General features: G+C 41.1%; 1 protein-coding gene across 1 annotated transcript in view; it reads right to left on the minus strand.

The window, feature by feature from the left end:
- Positions 1 to 23,570, minus strand: part of LOC130163182 (cyclin-dependent kinase 17) — a 39,410-nt gene that overhangs the window by 2,661 nt on the left and 13,179 nt on the right. The window contains exons 2-11 of the mRNA XM_056367108.1: positions 16,622 to 16,766; positions 12,887 to 13,051; positions 6,494 to 6,627; positions 3,122 to 3,247; positions 2,333 to 2,389; positions 2,113 to 2,227; positions 1,662 to 1,756; positions 881 to 943; positions 392 to 515; positions 116 to 236 (exon numbers count right to left, since the gene is read on the minus strand). Of these exons, the coding sequence (XP_056223083.1) occupies positions 116 to 236; positions 392 to 515; positions 881 to 943; positions 1,662 to 1,756; positions 2,113 to 2,227; positions 2,333 to 2,389; positions 3,122 to 3,247; positions 6,494 to 6,627; positions 12,887 to 13,051; positions 16,622 to 16,748 (1,127 nt within the window). The 5' untranslated portion in view covers positions 16,749 to 16,766. The remainder of the gene's footprint in view (positions 1 to 115; positions 237 to 391; positions 516 to 880; positions 944 to 1,661; positions 1,757 to 2,112; positions 2,228 to 2,332; positions 2,390 to 3,121; positions 3,248 to 6,493; positions 6,628 to 12,886; positions 13,052 to 16,621; positions 16,767 to 23,570) is intronic.

Below are 23,570 nucleotides of genomic sequence, written 5' to 3' on the forward strand. Positions count from 1 at the left end.
GTCACAACAAAGCTGACATGTTGTTTCTAGAGCTCCAGAGAGAAGCCTGAGACAGAAGATGTAAAACCACACTGAGATGGTTTTTGGAATCTCAATCCAATTGTGAGGCTCGTACCACATGTCGATCTGTGTTGAATACTCAGAAGATCCCAGCAGAACATCAGGGGGCCGGTACCACAGAGTCACCACCTCGTTTGAGTAGGTTTTAGTTGGGACAGACTTTGCCCTCGCCAGACCTGCCGACCCACCGCAGACATATACACACATTAGGATTCTCACATGGGAGAGAAGTATTACAAAGGGAAGTAATCAAATGCATTTTCATACAATTATCAAGTATCCCTTCAAAAACATTTGGACAACAGGAATGCTCCTGCTCCTCCACTCTTACCAAAATCAGCCAGTTTGAGTTCTCCTCTCTCATTGATTAGGAGGTTCTGGGGCTTCAGGTCCCTGTGGAGAACTTTCCTCTTATGACAATACGACAACCCTCGCAATATCTGGAACAAGAAGATCTGGAAAGACATGAGGAAAACATCTGATGTTATCAATATGTCCCAAACATTCTTTTTTTATAATCCTTCAGTGGTGTAATTTGTTTAATTTCCCCAGTTTTTCAGATGAGATGGAAACACAAACAGAAATGTTTAATAGAAACTTTTACTCTCCGAGTTAAGTTCCTGGAACCATTTCATCAAAAGTCCATCAATTAGTAAAAGTGTGTGTTGAAAATCTGCTCCTGCCAGAACAAAATGGAGTCTCATTTCATAACAATGACTAACTGAAGAAATGCAGAAAACGGAGGAGAAAGCACACAGGATGTTTTTCCCACAGAAAGGGGAAATGAAATAATCAGTAACAGCTCTATGATTGTTCCCACCTTCACATTGTGCATGCTCATTATGTTTCCACAGTCGTCCATGTACTGCTTCAGATCCTTATCCTACAGGAGGAGACGACAGCGTCAGACAGACGGTGGATACAAAGACACCCGAACAACATCTCTACAGTGTTTTAAAGTTTTACACTTCTTCTCTTTTCTCACACACACACACTTCACCTCATCAGTCTGTTTTACACAGTATATTGATGCAGCAGATTGTTCCTCATAAAGCAGGACTTTATGTTAATGTTTCTGCTCCTTTCCTTCATTGCCTTCCTGCTAGAGATGAAACGGTTACCGGTTTCATGCTATATCACGGTAGAAATGCCAGGCGGTTAGTATTATCGTTTAAATTTGAATCATCACTATAACCTCGGCCGATTACCGTTGTTTATTACTGGGGTTAATTTGACTCATGTTAGATTCTGTGCGGTGAGCAAGGCGGGTTTGTTAATGTGTCAATCAAAAGATGGCAGAAGGCGTTCATCTATATGTTATGAAGATATTCACTCTCTTGTTGTTCTATTCTGTTTGAAACTCAATATTAACCTGAGAGGGCTGGAAAAAGTGGTGGAAAAAATCTTGTCGTATAACGAACAAATGCAAAAACAGTTGAGAAAACAGAAATACTGCAATTGTACTTAAATTTATATCTAATCTCAGCTAGATACTAATGCACTTCCAGCTCATTCCTTTATATCAAATATAGAAGCATTTTGTCTGAAGCTCTCAACAAAGACCAGCATGCACTGAGAACACAGGAAAACATGAGCCTCACCAAGTACTCGAAGACGAGCGTGAGGCTCTTGTCAGTGTGAACGATGTCGTGTAGCGTCACAATGTTGGCGTGTTTGAGGTCCTTCAGTAACGACACTGCAAACACACAGACAGACACATGATGCTTTTTAAAGACAAACAGGTTCTCAAACTGGTTCTTTTAACGGTGAATCATAAAGTGGGATGAGATACAGTTCAGCCTCCAATCTGTCATCACTATAAGAAAATCAGCCACTAATATGACAAACTTTTTACTGTAACATGAACCCGAGCCACGTCGCTTTATTTTAAATAGCACATATAAAACAACAGGAATTACTTTACAATCATGGCAGATGGATTAACAATAAAGGAGTAACTAGTACGAGGGTCAAGACCAGATCAATGCAATAAAAGCTTTAAGAATAAACTGAATAAAACCAACAACTGATTGAAGGTGTAAAGCTGATTACCTTCTCTGATGGCAGTGCATGGCGCTCCCTCCTCGTGCTCCAACCTGATCTCCTTCAACGCCACCAGATTCTCTGTGAGTTTACTGCGTCCTTTGAACACTGTGGCGTAGGTTCCCTAAGAGTAACACATAATGCCAGTTTAGTATTACTGAGTGAAGGAGAGTTATGATGCATACTTTGTGTTATTGGTGCATCAGGTGGGATCTCAGGCCCTTCTCACCTCTCCCAGCTTGTCCAGCTTAATGTACGTCTCCAACTTCCCAAAACCAATCTCCGACTGAGGGAATGGCAGAAAAAAAGTCAGGATTAAGGATAAATTACATGTCTAATCACTGACTGAGGATTTCATAATCTCTGACGTCCATTATGAATAAACATTTACAAATTTACTCTGAAATCATGGAGGGAAAAACGCTTTTCATGGTGCTGATTTGCTAAAATGTAAATAAATACAGGCTAAAAAAAAGAACAGGGCTTGAGTTGTAGTCCACAGTGTAACTCACTGAATCCATAGAAACATCTCACTTTACATCACCCAAAGCATTACGTGATCTGTAGTTGCAAAACTTAGAGCAGGATTATCCCCCAAAACAGACAAAGAACAGTAATAGGTGTGAAAAAAAATCCTTTAAGACCAAAATTTTTCAACCATTTTTTGACGCGCTAAGTCTCAAAATCTCATGTTCTTATGAACTTTGTCTGAGGGGCCCCGAAGTCTCCATAGTAGCTGCTGGATATATCTGGAGCTGGAGAGAGAAATGCTAAATAAATCATCAATGGCCACTTCATCCCTCCATCCTTGTCACTGGCAGTCTGCTACGATGCTGCAGAATCACACCACAGCCGAGTGTTGTCATCTCATTTGACGGGCTGAAGGTGGGAGGTGAGCGCTTGTGACTCCATATTAAACCTCCCTAGACTCACACTGGGCCAGTTACCATGGCAACAGTACAGCGAGAACTGCAAAGCAATAAAGGTGGCACACACAGAGATACACAAACACACTGACCAGCGAAGCTCGGCGGGAGCGTCGGCTGAGCGGCTGGTCGAACGGCGGGCTGCTGAGCTGCAGCTTCTCCAGGTAACCGTCAGGAATTCTGATGTCAGCGGGCAGCGACAGACGCTTGTTGAGGTCCTACACCACCGCACACACACACACACACACACACACACACACACACACACACACACACACCACACACACACACACACACACACACACACACACACACACACACACACACAAAAACAAAAACAGTAGGATTGAGAGTTGTTTTTAATATGACATCAAACTGATATTCCTGTAGTGAAGCTGAAGTTTGTTTGGGTCAGGAGTTTTCTGCGTAAATGAAACTCTTTACAGCAAAGTCATGCCAGTCACACTTATTAAACTTTGATACAGACTGACAGTCAACAACATAATCTAATGGTTGTGAGCCACACTGTTGCTTTTCTACAATCTGCTTGCATCACAGCATATCGTGAGAAAATATACTGCTACGTGTCTCGTGTCTATTTGCTACAGCATAAGACAATGTCGGCTACCGAGTCCACCCACCCACACACACACATACACGGTGTCTTAAATAACTCGCTCTGATGACTTGCTGCTCCCACAGAGAGAACACAGAGATCAGGTCGATCACCATCTTCTGAAGGTTAAAATAAAAAGGTGGCAGCTCAACAGCAAAAACCTTTATCAGCCCACATCAGACTGTGATTATAAAAACTCACCTGCCAACGGAAAGCAAGAATAAAAACAAATCATGCGTATGTTTATTAATGTGAGTGTGTACACCACATCTCATCGAATCTATTCTAGGATCAAAATGAGACCACGTCTGATAGAGATGAACTTACATAATGTTGGGAAAAAACAAGAGCAAGTGGAGTAAAAATACAGCGAGAGAAGATGTCACATCTGCTATCATACATCAGCAAATACCATCAACTCATCCTCTTTCATTTCAGAACTGTAGTTCTTTGTCCTCTGCCGGCATTATGACAACTGAGAGTTCAAATAAAAGCTCTGAATTGGGTTAAATATATCACTGTCTGGATAAGGGGTGTGAAGACTTACATCATGTGACTGCTGCTTTTTCTCCCAGTTAATTCAGATTCCAACAGATTCTGTCTGTCCTCTCTGCATTTCATCTATTTTTACCGAACTTCCTTATATCGTTTCTTCAGTTTGTGAAGCACTTTTCACTCAGGTTTAAAATATTGTTGTATGTGTAAACACTAGCATTTAGAGCTGAAAGAATGAATTAATTGAATGACAGAAAATTTATCTGCAGGTCACTTAGGAAAAAGAAATTACAAACATTCTCTGGCTAAACCTTCTCAAACATGAAGATCTGCTGCTTTTCTCTATTTTATATATTTAAAGGTAGATGTCCATGTGTTGTTTGATTATAAAGCAGGTCTAGGTTCTTTATTAATACTGTGAAAGTATCAAAGTGCTCAGTCCACAGAGAAATGCACAGATCCTGTATTCAGAAACTGAGCCTTAAAACCAGCCGTCAGGACTTCTGGAACTCTGTGATGTCACAACAAGGCAGTCACCGCTCTCAGCCACGCCCCAAGCCCCGCCCACCTGGACCCACCATCCAACCTTGCAGGATTTGGTTTCTCTGAGTGTTTACCTGAAATCTGCGACCTGTTGTTACTAGAGCTCCAGTTACTAAAGAGGAGGTGTAAAATTACATTGAGGTAGTTTTTGGTTCTTAAAACCAAATGTAGAGATTTCTATTCACATAATAATCAAACAAGAAAACTGAATGTTCAGTATCATACTGCTGGTGCACTTGCACCATACCAGATATAATACTGTATAATACTGATGGAATGGAAACAAAGTAAACTGAATGATTATAACACTGAGAACTGGTTGAAGGATTTCTTGGACTTGACAATGGAAAGTTATCAACCCTCTGAGACTTGAATAACAAACCTGATGGACCTGGAACATCCCAAGCTCCTATACACTGTATTAATCACCCTGAATTTATTATAACATGATTATTATTATTATTCTATTATGCGGCTGGAGAGTGGAGCAAGCTCCCGACTGAAAAACCACGAAAAGGCCGCTCGTCTGTTAATATGAGTCAGTAAGGGAAGAGAGCACTGTGGCCTCAACCTCTGACACAACACAGCTTCATTAAAACCTCCAGCAGTATCAAAGGGAACGTGTGTGTGTGTGTGTGTGTGTGTGTGTGTGTGTGTGTGGTGTGTGTGTGTGTGTGTACCAGGTTAACCAATCACCACATCCTTGAGTTCCTTTTGTTTCATGCTCCAACAAATGAAATAAACACGAGCAAAACGAGGTGAAAAAAAACAAGTGAAAAATAGGTCTGTGTGTATGTGTGTATGTGTGTGTGTGCGTGCGCGTGTGTGTGTGTGTGTGTGTGGTGTGTGTGTGTGTGTGTGTGTGTGTGTGTGTGATACAGCATCACTCAAGCAAGGTGGTTTTATCATGTACATCCCCCTGCCAGCAGAGGGCAGGAGGCCTCTACCCTTTCAGAATAAAACTCGCCCAGTTTCCACGTTCATAAAGATGAATAGGATTTAATGGAGAAATGCTGATAAAAGGTCAATATTTGGTATAATTTTATTTGCAGAGCCACCTTTTCCATCTTATATAATCATAAGTGTGAAACAATACAACACAAGTCTGAGAAGTTAATGGAGGCTCAGAGCAAAAATGTCTTAAAAAATTGTGGCTGGAAAAAAACAACCCCATGATAATCATGCTGTCTTTTTCCATTTCATCCTGTTCATTTTTTATTTGCAGAGCTTGTGTCAGTGACTGTGTCTAGTTTACCTTTGGGCCATAAAGCTAATTGATCATGTTGTACTCAGTAAACATTTAAAAAGCTTCTGTCTTTCTTTCAGTTACAAAAGAGGAAACATGGAAAATAAAAGAGAATTTCCAGTTTCATTTGGGATTTTATTAAAATACCACTGACGCACCGATGTTGGGTAGGTGTGTAAATGGCAAATGAATTAAAAAAAAAAAAAAAACTTTATTACATACGTCCCTAGAAGAGGAACAAAGGAGATTTGTATCCCAGCATGCTTTGCTGAGACAGTGAACATGTAAGGAATCACTAAGGTCACAGACGATCACACTGTACATCTGTACCAGACTCACTGTGGTCCTCAGGGAGCAAGAATCAAGTATCATGATGCTCAGACATCGAGAACCTATTAGGAGACCCTCCCCAGCCCCCTTCTCGACTTAGCTCTCCCATGAGGACGAGGAGGAGAAGAGGTTGAGGAGGTGGAGGGTGGAATGCAGACTCGCTATGTCAGCCATTTTTGCAATTGCTGTGCAGCGGTGTGCATGTGTGAGTATGTGTTCGTGCGAGCGTCTCACCTCCATGGAGATCCGCCGGTGGACTCGGTTCCTCAGACAGACGCCAGTTGGAGACTGAACCTCGTCTGATGATGTTCCTGACGCCTGGTCGCTCTCCCCGTCTGACCCCATCTTCAGGTTCTCATGTACAATGTCTGACAGGGAAGAAGATCATAAGATGATTTATATCACTGTCACACTTTATGTCCCTCATTTAGCATTTATAAATATCATATAAACAATTCATGAATGGTTTAAAACACACTATAATATAACAGTAAGAAGTGTCTATTAATGAACAACAGTTATCATCAACAACTATTACTTCTCCTATGGAAACATTTTTTATATTATTACAACAATGTTTTATTATGTCGTCCTTCATGTTCTGTTTATACAGGCTGTTTATTAACACTTATATCTGCTTACAACTACACTGTAATGTCTTATAAACCATTTATTACATGTTTATATACTGTTATGTTACATTTATGGTAGAACTGATCAGGGCTGCAACCACTGATTACTTTCATTATTGATTAATCTGATTATTTCTCAGTTAAATCCATGAATTGCTTGGTCTATAAAATGTCAGAAAATTGTGCAAAAAAATATCTAAATCAAAATGTCTTAAAGCCTAAGGTGATATCCAGATGAAGGTTGCTCTGTCCAACTGGCAGCAAAAGAAAAACAAAAAGCAGCAAATTTTAGCAAATGAGGAGCTGAGACCAAAGTGTTTGACATTTTGTTTGATAAATGACTAAAATGACTGTTTTAGAGCTGGAATTGATCAACAATGTATGTGGTTAACATCTGAAGTCTAAGCTGAGCTGATTTTCTCTCAGGGAGGGTGAGGAGTCAATACTGGTGTGTCGCAAGTCAGAAACCTAAGTGAAACTTAACTTAAACATTTTTCACAGTGAACATTTGACCAGAAATAACTAATAACATTAACTGCTGAGTGTATTAGTTTCACCTGAACTCTTCTGAGAGCAATAAGGAGTCGAGGGTTTGTTGAGGTTTAACTTGTATTTTTATTCGCCCATGAGAAGTTAATGAGAAACAGGCACGAAAAGAGAGACGCAGTTCATCTTCTTTGTTTGGGAATCACTGGTTTTAGTATCAGTAGCTGCAGTGGTGTTGGATGTACTGGTAATGGTTTTGCACTAGTAGTTGTATTTAAATTAGGTCTGAATGATATACAAAAAAAAACAAAAATTATTGCGATTATTTAGGCAGATATTGCCTCCTGTGATTTGGATATTGCACTTGGCCATATTGTGATTTCAATAATATTTCAATTAATTGTTCAGATCTAATTTAAATAGAATATTTTGGAAATATTTTGTCAAATTTCACGACTGAATAGAAACAAAAGCTCTTCTCTTCTGTTGGTAATCAATCTGCACATCAACCTGTGAAGGTACTTTGAAACAGTTGCACCTTTATTTCTATAGACCTCTCTCTCTCTCTCTCTCTCTCGCTCTCTCTCTCTCTCTCTCTCTCTCTCCTCTCAGACCCTTGTAACCTTCGAGGCCAAAGATTAAACCCTCAAACCTGCACCACTTCCTCCTGGGCTGTAAAATGTAAAACTACCACTACTGCCACAGCACAGCGGGAGAGAACACACTGATGTACAAACCACATGCCCACCTTCTCCTCCCAATACACACACACACACAAACACACACAGTTAATGAGTAGCTATGGCTCAGCAGTTCTCTGTCATCAGTGTGTCAGCGCCTCCATGCAGACTGTCATCAGATGTGGAAGCACAGAGCAGAGAAATCCGTGCTGATGGAGGACATGATATTCCTCTGAATATCACAGCAAAGATTATTATTTACTATTGTTAGTTTAGATTTTAGAAAACAATGATGCAGTTTTGTTCTCTTACTGTCTCCATTCACTTCATAAAGTGCCGCTTCATTAGTCTGTGGTGCAGCCACAACCCAAACACACACTCCGCTGCAGAATGTGGACGTGTCGGCGGCCATCTGTTTAAAAGGCAGAGTCTGTCCAGATTATAGGAAATACTGATCCACTTTTAGAAACTAACATCTTTTCAGGGTCTTCCTCTGGAGCTGGTCTGTCCTGTTGCACTTTGCATGTCAATGCTTTTCCACAGATGGTGTGAAGTTTCTCTGCTGCTTCTCCATCTGACTTTAGTTCAGTGGAAGAGCAGTTTTTTAAGTGTTACAGATCACACAACTCTACAGAGTTAGGGCAAAAACATGAGAGGTTTTTGTTAAAGGCATGCGACAGGAGAATGTGAGGGTGGTACAAAGAATTAATGAAGAAAAAAAGAAGGAGAGAGGGAGGAACAGGAAATTGTTGCATGGTTTCCATATGGAGAGGGAGATGGATGACTTCTGTTCGCTCCTGTCCTCTCACTGCTCCATGTCACTCCTCTACCTCAAACATCTTCCTCATTTCTTCATCTGCTTTTCTCACTTTTTCCCAGACAATCATCTACTTTCATCCATCTCCTGGTTCCTCTTCAGGAGGCTTCATCTATCAGCTGTGCAAACACGGTTTTGTGGATGCACATACTCGTTTCTATGCACACACCAAACACACCAACAAACACAGGTGTAATTGCAGGTAAACAAATTCCTAAGTTAAAAGACACATAAACCCTCTAAACTATCTCAACCACGTAACCGGTTCCAGTTGAGAGCCGGTTTCAACTGGTTTGATCCATTGACATTATTTGACTTTATGCTTAGTGTCATGTGTTTGGTGCTCTACGCAGCCGGTCAACAAGTGCTTCCCAGCCTCAGCAGAGCAATGAAGGTATGCATTAGAGATGTGTCTGTCTTTTTTTTTGTATATTAATACAAAGCAGACCTAAAGAGTTAGACAGCACCCAATCCTCGAGGGATTGAACAACTACAGAGTTATTTATCTTGTTCAATGTTCAGAGATAGAGCGTAATAAAATATGCATTGTTGACACTGAAAACCTGTATAGGCCTACTTTTTTTCCCACACAGAAAATCCACAGGAGACTGTACATCATTATTTGTTTTATGTTTGAATGAAAATAAAATAAAAATTTGATCAAAAAAAAAAAAAAAAGAAAATCCACAGGAATCGATAAAGAAACGGATCGATAAGCTGAATCGATAATGGCATTGGTATCAATAAAATCTTAATAATTCCCCTCCCTAGTAACCATAACTGATTGTCAACTACCATTCCTGAAATGACACCATTAATGCTTCTGTTGGTCCTCGAGTACTGCATCACTGAGCACCTGATAAGTGATCCAGAGGATCTGTTGGTGACAGTCGACTGTCATCCATCTGCATTAATAATAAGGTATTATGTTTCGCATACAATTTTAATTGATTTAAAGCTACAGTGTCTTCATTTTTTCAGTTGAAATAAATCATATCTTAATGTGGAGAGGTGCTTCAAGTCTCATGCCAGTTGCTAGCTTGATTTCCACATCTTGCATGTAGTAGCTTTAACTGTGTCAGGTGTAGCTGTTACAATGAAAGGTGACAATTAACAAGACAAGCGATGCGACCAGTTCTTTGAGGCACAACAGTGCTTTGAGCTAAATGCTAACTTTTGCCGATTAGGACTAAACACAAAGTATAGCTGATGTTCATGATGGTTTCTTTATTTTTGCAGGTATTTGCTCATAAATGATCATTTAAAATTTTTACCAGATGACCAAATTCCATGGCAGCTCATCTGATCGATGTGGAGACCTTTTAATTTGAACTAGAAATGTTAACCTCATGGTTGCATTTGAGAATAATTCAGGGGATCATTAAAACCAGTTGGATTCATCCTCTGGGGACCATGAACGTGTGGACTACATATCATGGCAATCCATCCAATTATTGTTGAAATATTTCAATCTTCACCACAATGTTGGACCAACAGACTGACAATGCCACCTATAAAGCCATGTCACCAGTGTGGCCAAAACTCATTGAATCCATGAACAACACTGAAGTGGCTCGGTGACCCATCTCGGTAACAGCAAAGTATTTTTACTGTTTTGTTCCATACATAATGTTACAGAAACAATTATTGCAGCAAATAGCTAATTTAGGCAGTAACTATGGAGAAGTAAGTGCGACTGTCACAATAACATTTATGTTTAACCTTCTTGGCAGTATGGATTAATTGCAGAAGATGGCAATTAAACAGGTGTGCCAACAGGCAGAACGTAACATTCACCTGAAACGAACTTAACAAGCTGCTTCTAAATGATGGACTAACCTGGTAACATAATTATACACAAACACTATAAACACTGTAAAATATGCACTTACTTTTCATAATTCACACACAGAGGTAATTCTCAGGAGTCAACTACTTATTAAACTGGTAATTCAGCCTCCTACATCTGTTTCTTGCTCTAGTCTCAACGGGTGAGATTTAACAGTGTCCCCTGTGTAACGGTTCAATAATGTGCATGTTCAATAAAAAACATCTTTCCTGTTCCAATGTACAAATTTAGAGTTTGTTCTACCACTGCTGTGAACATGAGTCCTCAGGAGATTAAAACCTTACTATGACTTCTTCCAGAAAATTCTTCCCTTTAACTGCCACACTTTCCTCCTCCTAACCCAGTTACTGTCTCTCTATAAGCACCTTACAAACATAAACTTCTTGCCCCACTTTACATCTCAGCTCCACTTCCAAATGAGCTCTCTTCCCTTTTTCTGTCACTTCTCTGTCTCTCATTTACATGTTTCTTGCCTCACTTCAAAAACCTCATCATTTTTTTTTTCACTTCCCACTTTCCCCTCTTTCACTCTACATCTTGTTGTCTCCGGTCGTTTTCTCTTTTCAGAGGTTTTCGTAGGCAGCGGCCCATCTGACTCTCTCTCTTCAACACATTCCTCCACTACCTGCGCTTTCCTAACTTCTCCAAAGCCTCCAGATGATCTCATCTGTCCTACTTTCTTTTCCGTTCAACAACCTTTTCCTTTCACATACCTCTCCATTATCTCTATCTGCTATTTTATATCTTCCCTCATCCACATCCAAGACAATATTTTCTTCACTTCACTTCTATGTCCTTCTCTTTAAAACCCCAAAAGCTGATTTCTAATATTCCTTCTACATTATTTTTCTTTTGATTTGAAACCTCTCTCATCATCTCTCGCCTCTCCTCTTCCTCCCTTGAGGGATTTTATTCTTTCTTTCCTGATCGTCTCCATACATCCTCCCTCCACTTGTAAGTTTTTGTACCTGCTGAGACTTTACAATCTTTCTCTACTCATCACTTCCTATCTTCCTTCTCTCTGCTGTCTTTAGCAGCTTTGCTGATAAGCAAAAACAGTGTTGCAGCAATATGTGCTACATCGATGTCCTACTTAAATGTCCTGTTTTTAGATTCATGTCCCTCTATCTAGGTCAGGGTCCCGTGCGAGGCTCAACAGGTCCTCTTGTGTATCACCCATCTACAAAATAGCTTGGCAAGCCAATCAGGGTCCAGATATTTACTGAATAATGAACATGCTTTTGTTGCTAACAGGAACTCTACATGGCAAAACGTCTAACAACAGATTGTTCAAACAGCGGCCGGTTATTGCTTACGGCCATGTGGAGAAATATCAGTCGAACAATGTTTAACTATGTTTGTTTAACATTAAGGCAGCATCTGTCTGGTACAGTGAGGTGTGAGTGATCATACAGGCAGTGGTATTATTAATGAACCTGGAACAAATGCCTATATTTATCGGTTAATGTGAGAGAGTCTACAGCCATGCTAGCAGCTTCGTGAGGCTCTAACATCTAGATCTAATAATGATGCTAATGCTAATGTTTAGCAGGTATAATATTTACCATGTTCACCATCTTCACAAAGCAGAACGTACAACGAGACAGGATCCAGCGAAGTGAGAAAATGTTGCTAAACTGCACCTGATGAAAAGCTTTAACTGTAACTCTATACCTACAGATCCTCCAAAATATATCTTTTTTTGACTAAATATTCAAAAAGTCTGGAGGCTGGTAGATCTTGATACCCACAACATGTTGTTCCCATGAATCATCACACACCCAATGGGCTGTCCCGACCCCCAGCTAGAAATCTGCTGCTGCTTTGAATCATCAGCATTCAAGCCCTGCAGATCAGACTCACTGCTCTGGATCGACTGTGATGAATCACGTCACAGAGGAAACTGTGTCATGTTTGACTGCATCCCCCATCCAGCTGCCTCTCGGGTGAAAGCAGCTCTGCTGAGGGCGAAGGGAGAGAAGCTGCCTCGCGGGAGGGACACCCAGTCACTCTGACCGAGAGCACGTTATAAGGAGGGGGGGTGCGGAAATCTCAGGACCGTGACACGTTTCCTGTTTGTTTCCAGATGCCATCTGCTCTCCCCTCTACTCACTTCCTTCCGTTTGTGTGTGTTGTGCGTGTGAACATGTGCATGTATCTCACCCAGACGACTGCCATTGCGTGGCATTGCCATGAAGGACCCCAGGGTGCCGCCGATGACGCTGTGCGGCCGGCGGAGCGGGGGCTTCTTGAAGGAGCCGGTGTACTGGTGCAGGAAAGAGTGCATGCTGTGGGAGGTGGGGGGGCGGCCATTCCTCATGAAGGGCTCTGAAACGCAACAAAACAACAACTGGTGTAATTTCTGGTTTTCTAAAAAAATAAAAAAATAAATAATCGGATGCCGCAACACAAATCTTCAAGAACCCACACACATAGGGCAGCAGTAAATATCTGCTCTTATCTTCAGTGTGTTCTTCACTTGTGGCTAAGCTTGGTTTAAACAAACATGACCTTATTTGACATTTAAGTCACAAACCAATACCAACTCATCATGTCCAAAATCGGAGCCAGGAGACTCAAAGAGAATTAAACATCCTCTGCCTGACAGATGAGGTCACACAGCACATGAAGGAAAAAGTAATTTGTATTACTGGAAAATGATGTTTCTCTCCTGATAAGCAACACATGAGGCTCATTGATGGGCCTCCATCAGCAGTAACATTTTCAATCCTATTCGGCAAGGAAACCCTGTCAGCAAATCTGTGTAGTCCAGCGCCACCCGTACAAAAAGTCCATAAATGACTCCACTCTGAACTGAATTAGACAGGTGTGTGACCATATTGTGTTTTTTCCTTTCTACTTTTTTCGTTCTCAGTGAGAGCGTAGGCGTCCGCCTAGACAAAAAGTGTTGCACAGAGCCTCAACCAATCAGATGGGAGAGTTGTGGGACTCGTTACCCTGGTAACCAAGAAAATGGAGGAGAAACTTCTATTTTCCGAGCTGTAGGATTTGTCAGACAGAAACTATCACAACAGCGACACAGATGCTCATCAGTGGGAGCAGAGCAGCCGGACACTGAATGCTGCTGGTGAGTGTTATGCTTTTATCGCCGCGCACGTTGTGAGGGACGAGGCGATGACACTGTTGTCTCGGATGGATTGTGTAATACACCTACATCCTTCTGGCTCTACTGCTGTCAGATTGATAAGGGCCAGTGTCCTCTGGTTGGTGCTCATGGTTAAAAATCAATGTCAAACTAACAGTTCTAAAAAGCACAGGGATAATGCTGGTCGATCATCTAACGACGGTGGTGATATATTGTCAAGATATTGTTAACACTTTTTTGCCAAAGAAAAACACGATATGGACACGCGTCCTAAGTCTGTCAGATTTCATGGCTTCATCTTTCTGCCCCTGCCGACTTTATTAAGTTGATCTGACCTTTTAAACTTGGAGCTGACAGACAGTGCCGTGTTCCCTCATGTCAGCCTCACTCCTTTACATTATGCTGCCTTCAGGTGCTTGTCAAACATATCAGAATTACACATTGAGCATTCAGGTGAAAATGTCAAGGCTTTTATGAGCACAAAGTATGGAAACATTTTCAGCAACTGACAGGAAAAATGATACAGTATTATTTATATCTCAGTTAAAGAGATGTTGGTTCATTTATAACTAGAATTACTGCCTGGCGGTTTATTCCACCAACCAGCCAAGTTACAGGAAATATGGTCACAGTCTCCCCTTCCTGAGTTACAGCATTGAATAATGGCCAGAAGTGTTTTTCAGAACATTATGATGTCACAGTGAAGTTGACCTTTGACCATTTGGATATAAAATGTCGTCACTTCATTTATCCTTATAGCCTTTTGAGTTAAACTGTGTCATAATTAGCGTAATAATTCATGAGTTATGGCCAAAAACGTGTTTTGTGAGGTCCCAGTCATCTTGACCTTTGACCTGTGACCTTGACCTTTGAGCGCAAAATCAGTTTATCCTTGGGTCCAAGTGAATGTTTGTGCCAGATGTAATGAAATTCCCTCTAGGCATTCCTGATATATTGCATTCACAAGAACGTAAGGCAACAGTGACCTTGAACTTTGACCTTTGACCACCAAAATCTAATCAGTTCATCCTTGAGTCCAAATGAATGTTTGTGCCAAATTTGAACAGCTCTTATGAAACAGGGCACAGCTGTGATGAGTCTGATTCAAACATGTAGCCACCTTCAGCAGGACACAGCTGTAGCATGGCTCGGTCTCAGGGTAACAAAGCCACCACCAACAGCTCCACAGCTCACTCACATGTGATAGTATATGCAGCCTTCGTGCTAACTAAGCTAACCTGCTGCTGGCTGTAGCTTCACATCTGATGCACACATATAACAGCGGTCATGATCTTTTCAACTCGGCAAGAAAGTGAATTTTCCACAAATGTGGAAGTATTCCTTTAAATGGCTGAATGAGTCGTCTTCATCTGTCTTCTCTGCATCATTATGTAGCCGCATGATTATTTTCTGATGCCCTGTGTCACTGCTGCCTGTTTGTAGCTTTTCCTGAGTCTCTGTGGATGTAGAGTGAAAAAGCCAAATGACTGAAATGCGAAATATACTGTAAAACATGGATGTGTGTCAGTTTATTCTGGCAGCTGTCAATCACAGATGACAATCAATCACTTCCATATGTCTGTCACAACAGCAATTCACTGGAGACACACTGTACTGTGGTGCCAACACAGACACAATAATACATAACAGAGAGAAGTCAAGGGAAAGTGTGAAGGCTTGTTCTCTATATACTACCTTCTCTCTTACTGCTGTCTGTGTGTGTGTGTGTGTGTGTGTGTGTGTGTGTGTATGTAAGATCAAGTATCTACCTTTCTTCTGTTACATAACCTGATCGAGAGCTACTCACTGGAAGTCCATTACAGCACACAAGCTGAACCCTCTCTTCATCATCCCCGGTGCTTCATAATTTAAAAACCCCTGAGAGCTCTGTGTGTGTGTGTGTGTGTGTGTGTGTGTGTGTGTGTGTGTGTGTGTGTGTGTGAGCGTGTGTGTGAGTGTGAGTGTGTGTGAGCGCGTGTGTGTGTGTGTGTGTGGTTTTCACCTTCCTGCTGACAGACATGTTCAGGAAGATATTGTAAAAAATCAGACCAATGGAATTTCCTTGTCCAGTTCAACTGTGTCTCAGATTCTTTCCAACATTTTAAGACTTTATTCACGAACTAAAGCTTCATTATGAGACAAATTCCACCCAGATTTATTCATTAACTGTAGCTTTATTATAAGATACATTCAAACTAATTGTTTCCACATTTTTTAGTAACTATAGCTTTTTTAGAAGAAATTTCTTGACAGATTTTACTCAAATTTTTGTATTAACTGTAGCTCCCCTATGGAGGTAATATCAGATTTTACCCAGTTTTGTTTTATTAATAAATGCTTTATTATAAGGTATTATATATATATTTTAATTAGTTATTTTAGTTTTTCTTTCCCATATTCTTTTCATCTCTATGAATACAAGCAAAGGGTACTGGATTTCCTGCTGCAGGACAATGCTGATAGTAAGTAATAAATACATAATAAATAAATGCAGTAAATTATAGTAAAAGAGGTCATTTTTATTCCAAACACAGCTCTGAAAATCTTCCAGTTACAGAAAATCAAGAGAAAATTTGGAACTGAGCTGCTGGTTATCCATTAATGTCCCTTAATGAGAAATGGTCTTTTTAAATTTTCATTTCCACCAGTATTTATGAATTATTGATTTATCTTGTAAATTTACAGATTTGTTTCAACAATTAAATACTGAAAATACTGAACAGTAATGCTTCAACGTTTTAGTAAACTCTCACAGTTCTCAGCAGAAAGCTCAACCAAACACAAACACTGACCGTTGTCCTTAGTGCCGCCGTCCTCGATGGTCATCTGCTCGGCCAGTTCGGACAGGGACTCATCGATGGTCTGACTGGAGCGGAGTGTTAACGACAGACGCTTCTTAATCCTCTTCATCTTCTCCATAGCTGGGCGGTGCACAGCCTGCGGGACACACGGACACACACGGTCTACATTAATACTGTCATAACAGAAAGATACACAAAAAGACAAATGCACTCCATATTAACAGGGCTGTTTTGTGTGTGTGTGTGTGTGTGTGTGTGTGTGTGTGTGTGTGTGTGTGTGTGTGTGTGCGTGTGTGTATGTCCGTGTGTTTAGTCCAGGTATGAGTGATGTTGTGGGGACCTAAATCTGTTGACATAGTCATTTCATGTCATAAATCATTAAATTTGGAGGTGAGGACATGTTTTAAGATCAGGGTTATGGGTGGGCAAGTAGTAGTTATGGCTAAGGTTGTTGTATGGTAAGCGAGAGAGAGAGAGTGTGTGTGTGTGTGTGTGCGTGTGCGTGCGTGCATACAGGGTGGGGGTTTCCAGAAGCCTCAACACAGCCCAAACTGTCTCTTCTCATGAATAACATAAAGCTGCTTTTAATCTAATATTCATTGACTCTGCAAACAGCACATGAATAAACCATGAACAAAGCATGAATAACGGATGAATATCACAGACTTAAACACAGCTGTTTTCACTTACACTCACATTCACACATTCATACAGAGAGAGATTAATGAGGAGAGTCAAATCAGTAAACAGAAAACACACACACACACACACACACGTCGACGAGCACATGCGTTCCAGACGAGTACATTTGTGTGGACGCAGCAGTCGTCCAGGTCACAGGAAACACCTTGCTCAATCTGCCTCAGGCCAGTCCCTGCTCATTGTGTTGCTGAGTTAACGCCCCATGCAAGTGTGTGTGTGTGTGTGTGTGTACAAATGCTGTATGCATGTGTATGTGTGTGTGTGTGTGTGTGCGTGTGTGTGTGAGTGGAGGAAATGCAGTGAGGAAGCAGCAGCAGAAAGGCCCCGCCCGTCTCTTCTGACCCTCAGCGCAAAACAAGCTGACCCCTGTCGTCACCATCCCTCCTCTCTCTTTACATGTCTCTCTCTCTCTCAAGGTCGTTACCTCCCCTCATACTCATGAGACACCATCTGCCTGTCTGCTCATGCTCACACACACACACACACACACACACACACACACACACACCTTCAGCAATTCCTCATTCACGGCACTGCGTGGTGAGCATCACTTGATCAATCAGTGTTGGGGTGTGTCACCACAACCTCACACCAGCACAGCGACACACAACCACAACCTGTTCATCAGATCCTGTACAACACAACACACACGTTCAAGGAAACTACAAACAGCTTTAAATGTGTGTGTGTGTGTGTGTGTGTGTGTGTGTGTGTGTGTGCGTGTGTGTGCGTGTGTGTGTGTGCGTGTGCATGTGTGGACATGACCTGCATTTCCTCTCAGCTGGCTGCAGTCGGTCTAATTAAAGCCCAACAGGCTGTCAGAAGAGGAGTTTATTAATTAAAAGATGTAATTTCATAAATCTAAATTGCTGTGAAGGCGTACTGTTTATCACAGGGTTATTACTTCTGAAAGACTTAGTTACTACAGCAGTCAGTCAAATATCAAATATCATTTATTGTGATATCAAATATCATATATTGTAATATTTGTGCTGGACTGTATCAAGATAAAAGATTTAAAAGGCAACCTTAGTATAACTGGAATAGAAAAATATTGGAAGATTGACAAATTTCTATCTTCTCACAGTATATATTATCAGTCTGCTTATAAACACTACAAACTATGACCTTAAAACTCACCACTGAGCTAAACAAAAACCATGGCTAAGACTTCCTGCAAGCCATTTCCATGACAACCTTTCTCTTCATTTATTAGTTTATTTAAAATTTGATCATTTCACTCTCCCAGTGCATGTGCTGTGCTGTACTGTAACCTGTGTGTGATTAGCCTACTTTCAGAGGGGAAGTGTGTCATGCTGGCCCTGGTGGCCCTATCAGCGTGAAGATCCGATGATGCCCCACACACACACACACACACACACCACACACACACACACACACACACACACACACACACACACACAGTCTAGTGATGGAAAAAAAAGACATAAAATTTCATCTAATGAGGCTAAATATCCAGATTGTAAAAATCCCAACACAAATATAAAATGACTTCATTGGAAAACACTCTCTGTCTCACACACACAGACACAGACACAGACACACACACACACACACACTGTATGTGAGATAAGCGCTCTTTGTCTCCCTTACAGAGGAGTGTAACAGAGCAGGGTTTTATCTCTGCAGCAAAGCAAAACAAAGAGACTCATGTGACGTGTGTGTGTGTGAGTATGCGTTAGAATTTGAGTGTGTGTTGAGAGTGCAGCATCTGGCACGTATGAATGATGTGTGTGAGGGGGGGAATTCAACATGAAAGGCAGCACCAGCAATCTGCCAACAACAGAGAGACACAGAGAGAAGTCTCTCTCTCTTTTTCATCATCAGCATCTCCAGAAATTCACTTACACACACATTTTGACCCACATTCCCAACAACCCCCACTCCATCACTCCTCTGCGCCCTCCTGGATGCCTCCCAAGTGCATTGTGGGTAGTCTGGAGGAGGGAACTTCAAAGGGCAAGGGGGGGGGGGCAACAGGCGACAGGGCCTAATTACTGGGCTAATGATTTCACACACACACCTCCGTTCTTGGTCTTCCTTCCTTTTACATTCCCTCTTCTACTTTTTCCCCTCCTCTCTTTATTCCCAACTTCTATATCTGAGTGAGGTAATGAGACGGAAAATGTGACTTCATATTCAATCTCAGAGATGTGGGTGAAAGTGTGAATGTGAAGAGGAGGAGGAAGAAGAGGAAGATGAAAACGAAGAGGGAGAGAAGGAATAGAAGAAAGAAAGTGAGTTTATTTCTGTGAGCGGAGCCATAATGGAGTCTTTGTGTTTGGTTAAGAGGCATGAAATCACCCGAGTGACTGCAGGCATGTACAGTGCTGCTGAGAGAGGTGGTGGTGGTCCCACTCCACATTCGCTTTGGTTTCAGTAGCTACATTTTGTGTTTATGACAGATTTGGGAATTGAAAGCTTTAACTCTGCAGGTGACCAATCAAGTGCGAGTGTTCCCCAAATGCAGCTGGTCCATAAAGTTTGTGTTCCCTTTGTAATTACCAAATTTAATTAGTTGTGAAGTAAGTGCTCTCCTCATTCAACCTCATCCAGCTGTGTTCCCAAAATCTCATTAAGTTTAGTCATCCTGAGTTTCCTAGTTGTTACTATGTTACCCACCCTAGAAGTGTAGAGGTTAAAGGTGCTGACCATGAACCATAATGACTCCAACTGTAACTAAATCCAACTATGATGAATTTCATGTCCCAAACTGGTCATAAGTGTGTGTTCCCTAAATAAAACAAATAAGTAAGTGTGTTGCCAAAACTCCAGCAATCATCTACTGTGTTCTTTAAGGTGAAGTTGGTCATCAGTGATGTGTTCAGTGTAGTTGCAACCAGATGGTTCACTTGGCAGCATGTACTTTTTAATGTTAAAGGTTCCCTGTGGAGTTTTTGACCACAGAGCTGATGGTTTCACACTGTTCCACTGATCTATAGGTGGCAGTAACACACTGAGATGCGCAGAAATGTGCCAGTAAAGGCAAGAAACAGACGACTGCAAGCCAAGAGACAAGGATGAAACAATGTGTTACATAAAATACTTTAAAAAAAATCAGCTTTGCAAATGTGTTATGAGGAAGGAAATGCATTCAACCCGTTTGTTCATTTGCAAGGACACACAGAACATATTGTGGTGAGAAACACTGAATGTGAGCGTAGGTTTTGTTTGTGTGCAAGAAAACTGGCATGTATCAACCACTGGGGGCAGCAAACACACCTCAAGTGGCTACACTGTCAGAAATGCAACAGAAGAGAACTCAGAACTCAAAGCAAACAGACAAACCGTAGACCAACAGGATTCAGTGCATCACATTATTTTCTATAGTAAAATGATCATCAACAGTATCCGACTCAGTAACAATATATGCATGCAATCTCTTGGATGTGGGTATAAAATCTGTACACTGTGCAGGAACAATGAAAACTACAGAACATGCTCTGAATGGCACTTTAAACAAACAAAATATAAGGTGTTAATTGATTAACTTCAGTGGTCTTGGTATGGATATTTTGTTCCATTCAGGATGGGCCAGGCTAGTAGTTTTCCCCCATTTCCAGTCTTTAAGCTAAACTAAGCTAAGCTAACTGTCTCCTGGCAGTAGTTTCAAATTTAGTTAACCAGATATGAAAGTGGTATCAATCTTCTCTTCTCACTCTCTGCAATAAAGTAAGTGTATTCGTAAAATGTCAAACTCCTCCTTTAAAATCTTTAGGACTATAACTTCCTGGCCATGAAGGCATAGAGTGTGAGCATGTGCTCCCAAAATCTGTCTGAGCATCAAGTGTGTGTGTTCCCCAAATGTAATCCCTTATCAGCTGTTTGCTTCCTAGTTCAACGGGTCGACTGTGTTACCCAAATTGAAACAGTATTTGTTCCTTAAATCCATGATGTTTATACAAGAGGATTTGTTCAGTTCTTCAGTTTGGTTTATCATTATTCATCATTAGCGTTGAAATGAATCATAATTCAGAAATTGATATCTCTATCGTCAGGATCTCACTATAAATAAGTCACACACACAACCTTACGTCAAAAAATACCCATTTAATACTTAATACTGTCAGTTCCATAAACTTTTATAGAACTGACAGAATCAGAGCAAAAAGAAGTGGAGAAAGGAACAGAGGGAGAGTTGAAGGGAAGGCTGAACAGTCTTCTCAAACGGAAAACAACAATTAACGTTGTTAAAACTGTTGACGCTCTCGTATGAGAATCAAAACCACTTTTAAAAGAGACTCTGAACTCTGTGTCGTCACTTTCCTTCTGGAGTGCGGACATGACAGAGCCAGACAGAGCCCAAAGGGAAAATGAGCTCACATGTCAAAGAGATCTATTTATCATTGCTCCAGTTTTATTTGTGGTTCTTTCTTCAGCTTATTGAGGCAGATTCAGGCCCTTCAGGGTGTGTAGGTCTGCTCAGTTAAAGGGTTACACTGTGATTTTTAGCCCTGGCCTCAGTTTTTTTTATCCTTTTTGACAAGTTGACTGCAGATTGCTGATTATGTGCAAAAAGGAAACTATTACAATACACAGATTGTGGGAGCAATGCTGTCCAACAACACACACTTACACAGGGTAGACACACTCTGTAATGGTGTACCCACAATGTAATGACGATAAAATAGCCTTAATGAAATGGGAGCTGAGTCAAAACCGTCGTCTGTGTGAAATCATGCGTAGTAAATGCTAGTCAGCCATGTTATGGTGCTAGAGGTGTTAGGGGAGGAGGTGCTCTCAGAAGAGATGAGTCTCCAAGACATTGTTGAAGATAGAGAGGGACGCTCCTGCTCTGAAAGCATTCAGTAGCTTGTTCCACCATCGGAGAACCACAGACCAGAACAGTCTGGACTGAGACCGTCTTGTGTGCAGGGATGGCGATGTCAGATGATATTCCTTTAAAGGAACACAGTAGAAGAGAAGGAGCATAAGCCTGTATGACTGAATTAAAGTAGCTGGAGCAGACCCAGAAGTCTCTCTGAAGGCAGCAAGAGTGACTTGAATTTGATTTGGGTGGCCATGAGTAGCCATGATAGGTCAATGAGTAGCAGAGTGACATGTGACCTTTTAGGTTAATCCAAGACCAGACAAGCTGCTGCCTTCTGGACCATCTGTGAGAGTTTCACTGTGGGTGAAAGGAGGCCAACGAGGGGTGGCGTACTGAGTCAGGTAAGGCTTGATTTTTCTGATGTTGTAAAGAGCAAAGCAGCACGACCGGGAGACGGATGCAACACGATCAGAGAAACATGCCACCCAGGTTTCTCGCGACCTTGGTGGGGTTGAAGGATGATAAAATGACTTTGGACATGTGCACTAAAACACAAATGTCATAAAAATGCTGTGCTTCACTCAGTGTGATTTGAATGCAGCATGAAATCAAAAAAGAATGTGGACAATGCCAAAACGTTTACTGGTTATAAACTGAAATGTTGTGTTACTGGAGTAAGTATAGGCATTGTAGCAGTCTAAATGACTGACTTTTGATGTCTTATATTTTTGTAATTGTCAACAGAGCCCATGAAAAGACTAAAATCAATAATGACTTGATCTTACAAACAAGTATTGTCTGTACAGGAAAAAAAAAATTGCCCCATGGGAAAATAATGACTGCTCAGCAACAGCCTGATGGACAGTATTTTATTCTTCTGAGCCATAAAGCACCATTGTTGTCCAAAAACTTTTAAAAGAACATCAGTAAGCCACAGCATTACACTGTTTCTTCATTACCATGAACACACACACTGTAGTTCATTGTGAGTCATCATATACACCAGTAAAAATACTTACAGTGCAACAAATGTGGATTAATGTGCAGGTCTAGCCCCACACAAATGCAACATTTACTCCTTCTTGAGTGACATTTGCTGAAACTAAAATGCCAAGCTGTTTTAGGAAATTAGGCAGCCTTTCAAAAAAATGAAACATGTTTTTAACCCATGTTTACAGATTTTTGCCCTCAGTAGGACAGGGCTGACTTGTGATGAGAGATGTGAGAGCCACAGGCAGGACAGGGAAGTCAGAAAGTATTACATATTGACTAAGGCTACGTCCACACTCCTTTGTTTTAGTTTTAAAACATCACTTTTGCTACGTTTACTCCTGGTGTCCACACTACTCTGGAGTTTCCAAGCGCCTAAAATGGAGACTTTTGGAAATGTAGCTGGTCCGATTTTAGTTTGGAAACTCCAGTGTTTATTCAGTTATACATTATAAT

This window comes from Seriola aureovittata, chromosome 22 (assembly GCF_021018895.1).
Source record: "Seriola aureovittata isolate HTS-2021-v1 ecotype China chromosome 22, ASM2101889v1, whole genome shotgun sequence".
Taxonomy (NCBI): domain Eukaryota; kingdom Metazoa; phylum Chordata; class Actinopteri; order Carangiformes; family Carangidae; genus Seriola; species Seriola aureovittata.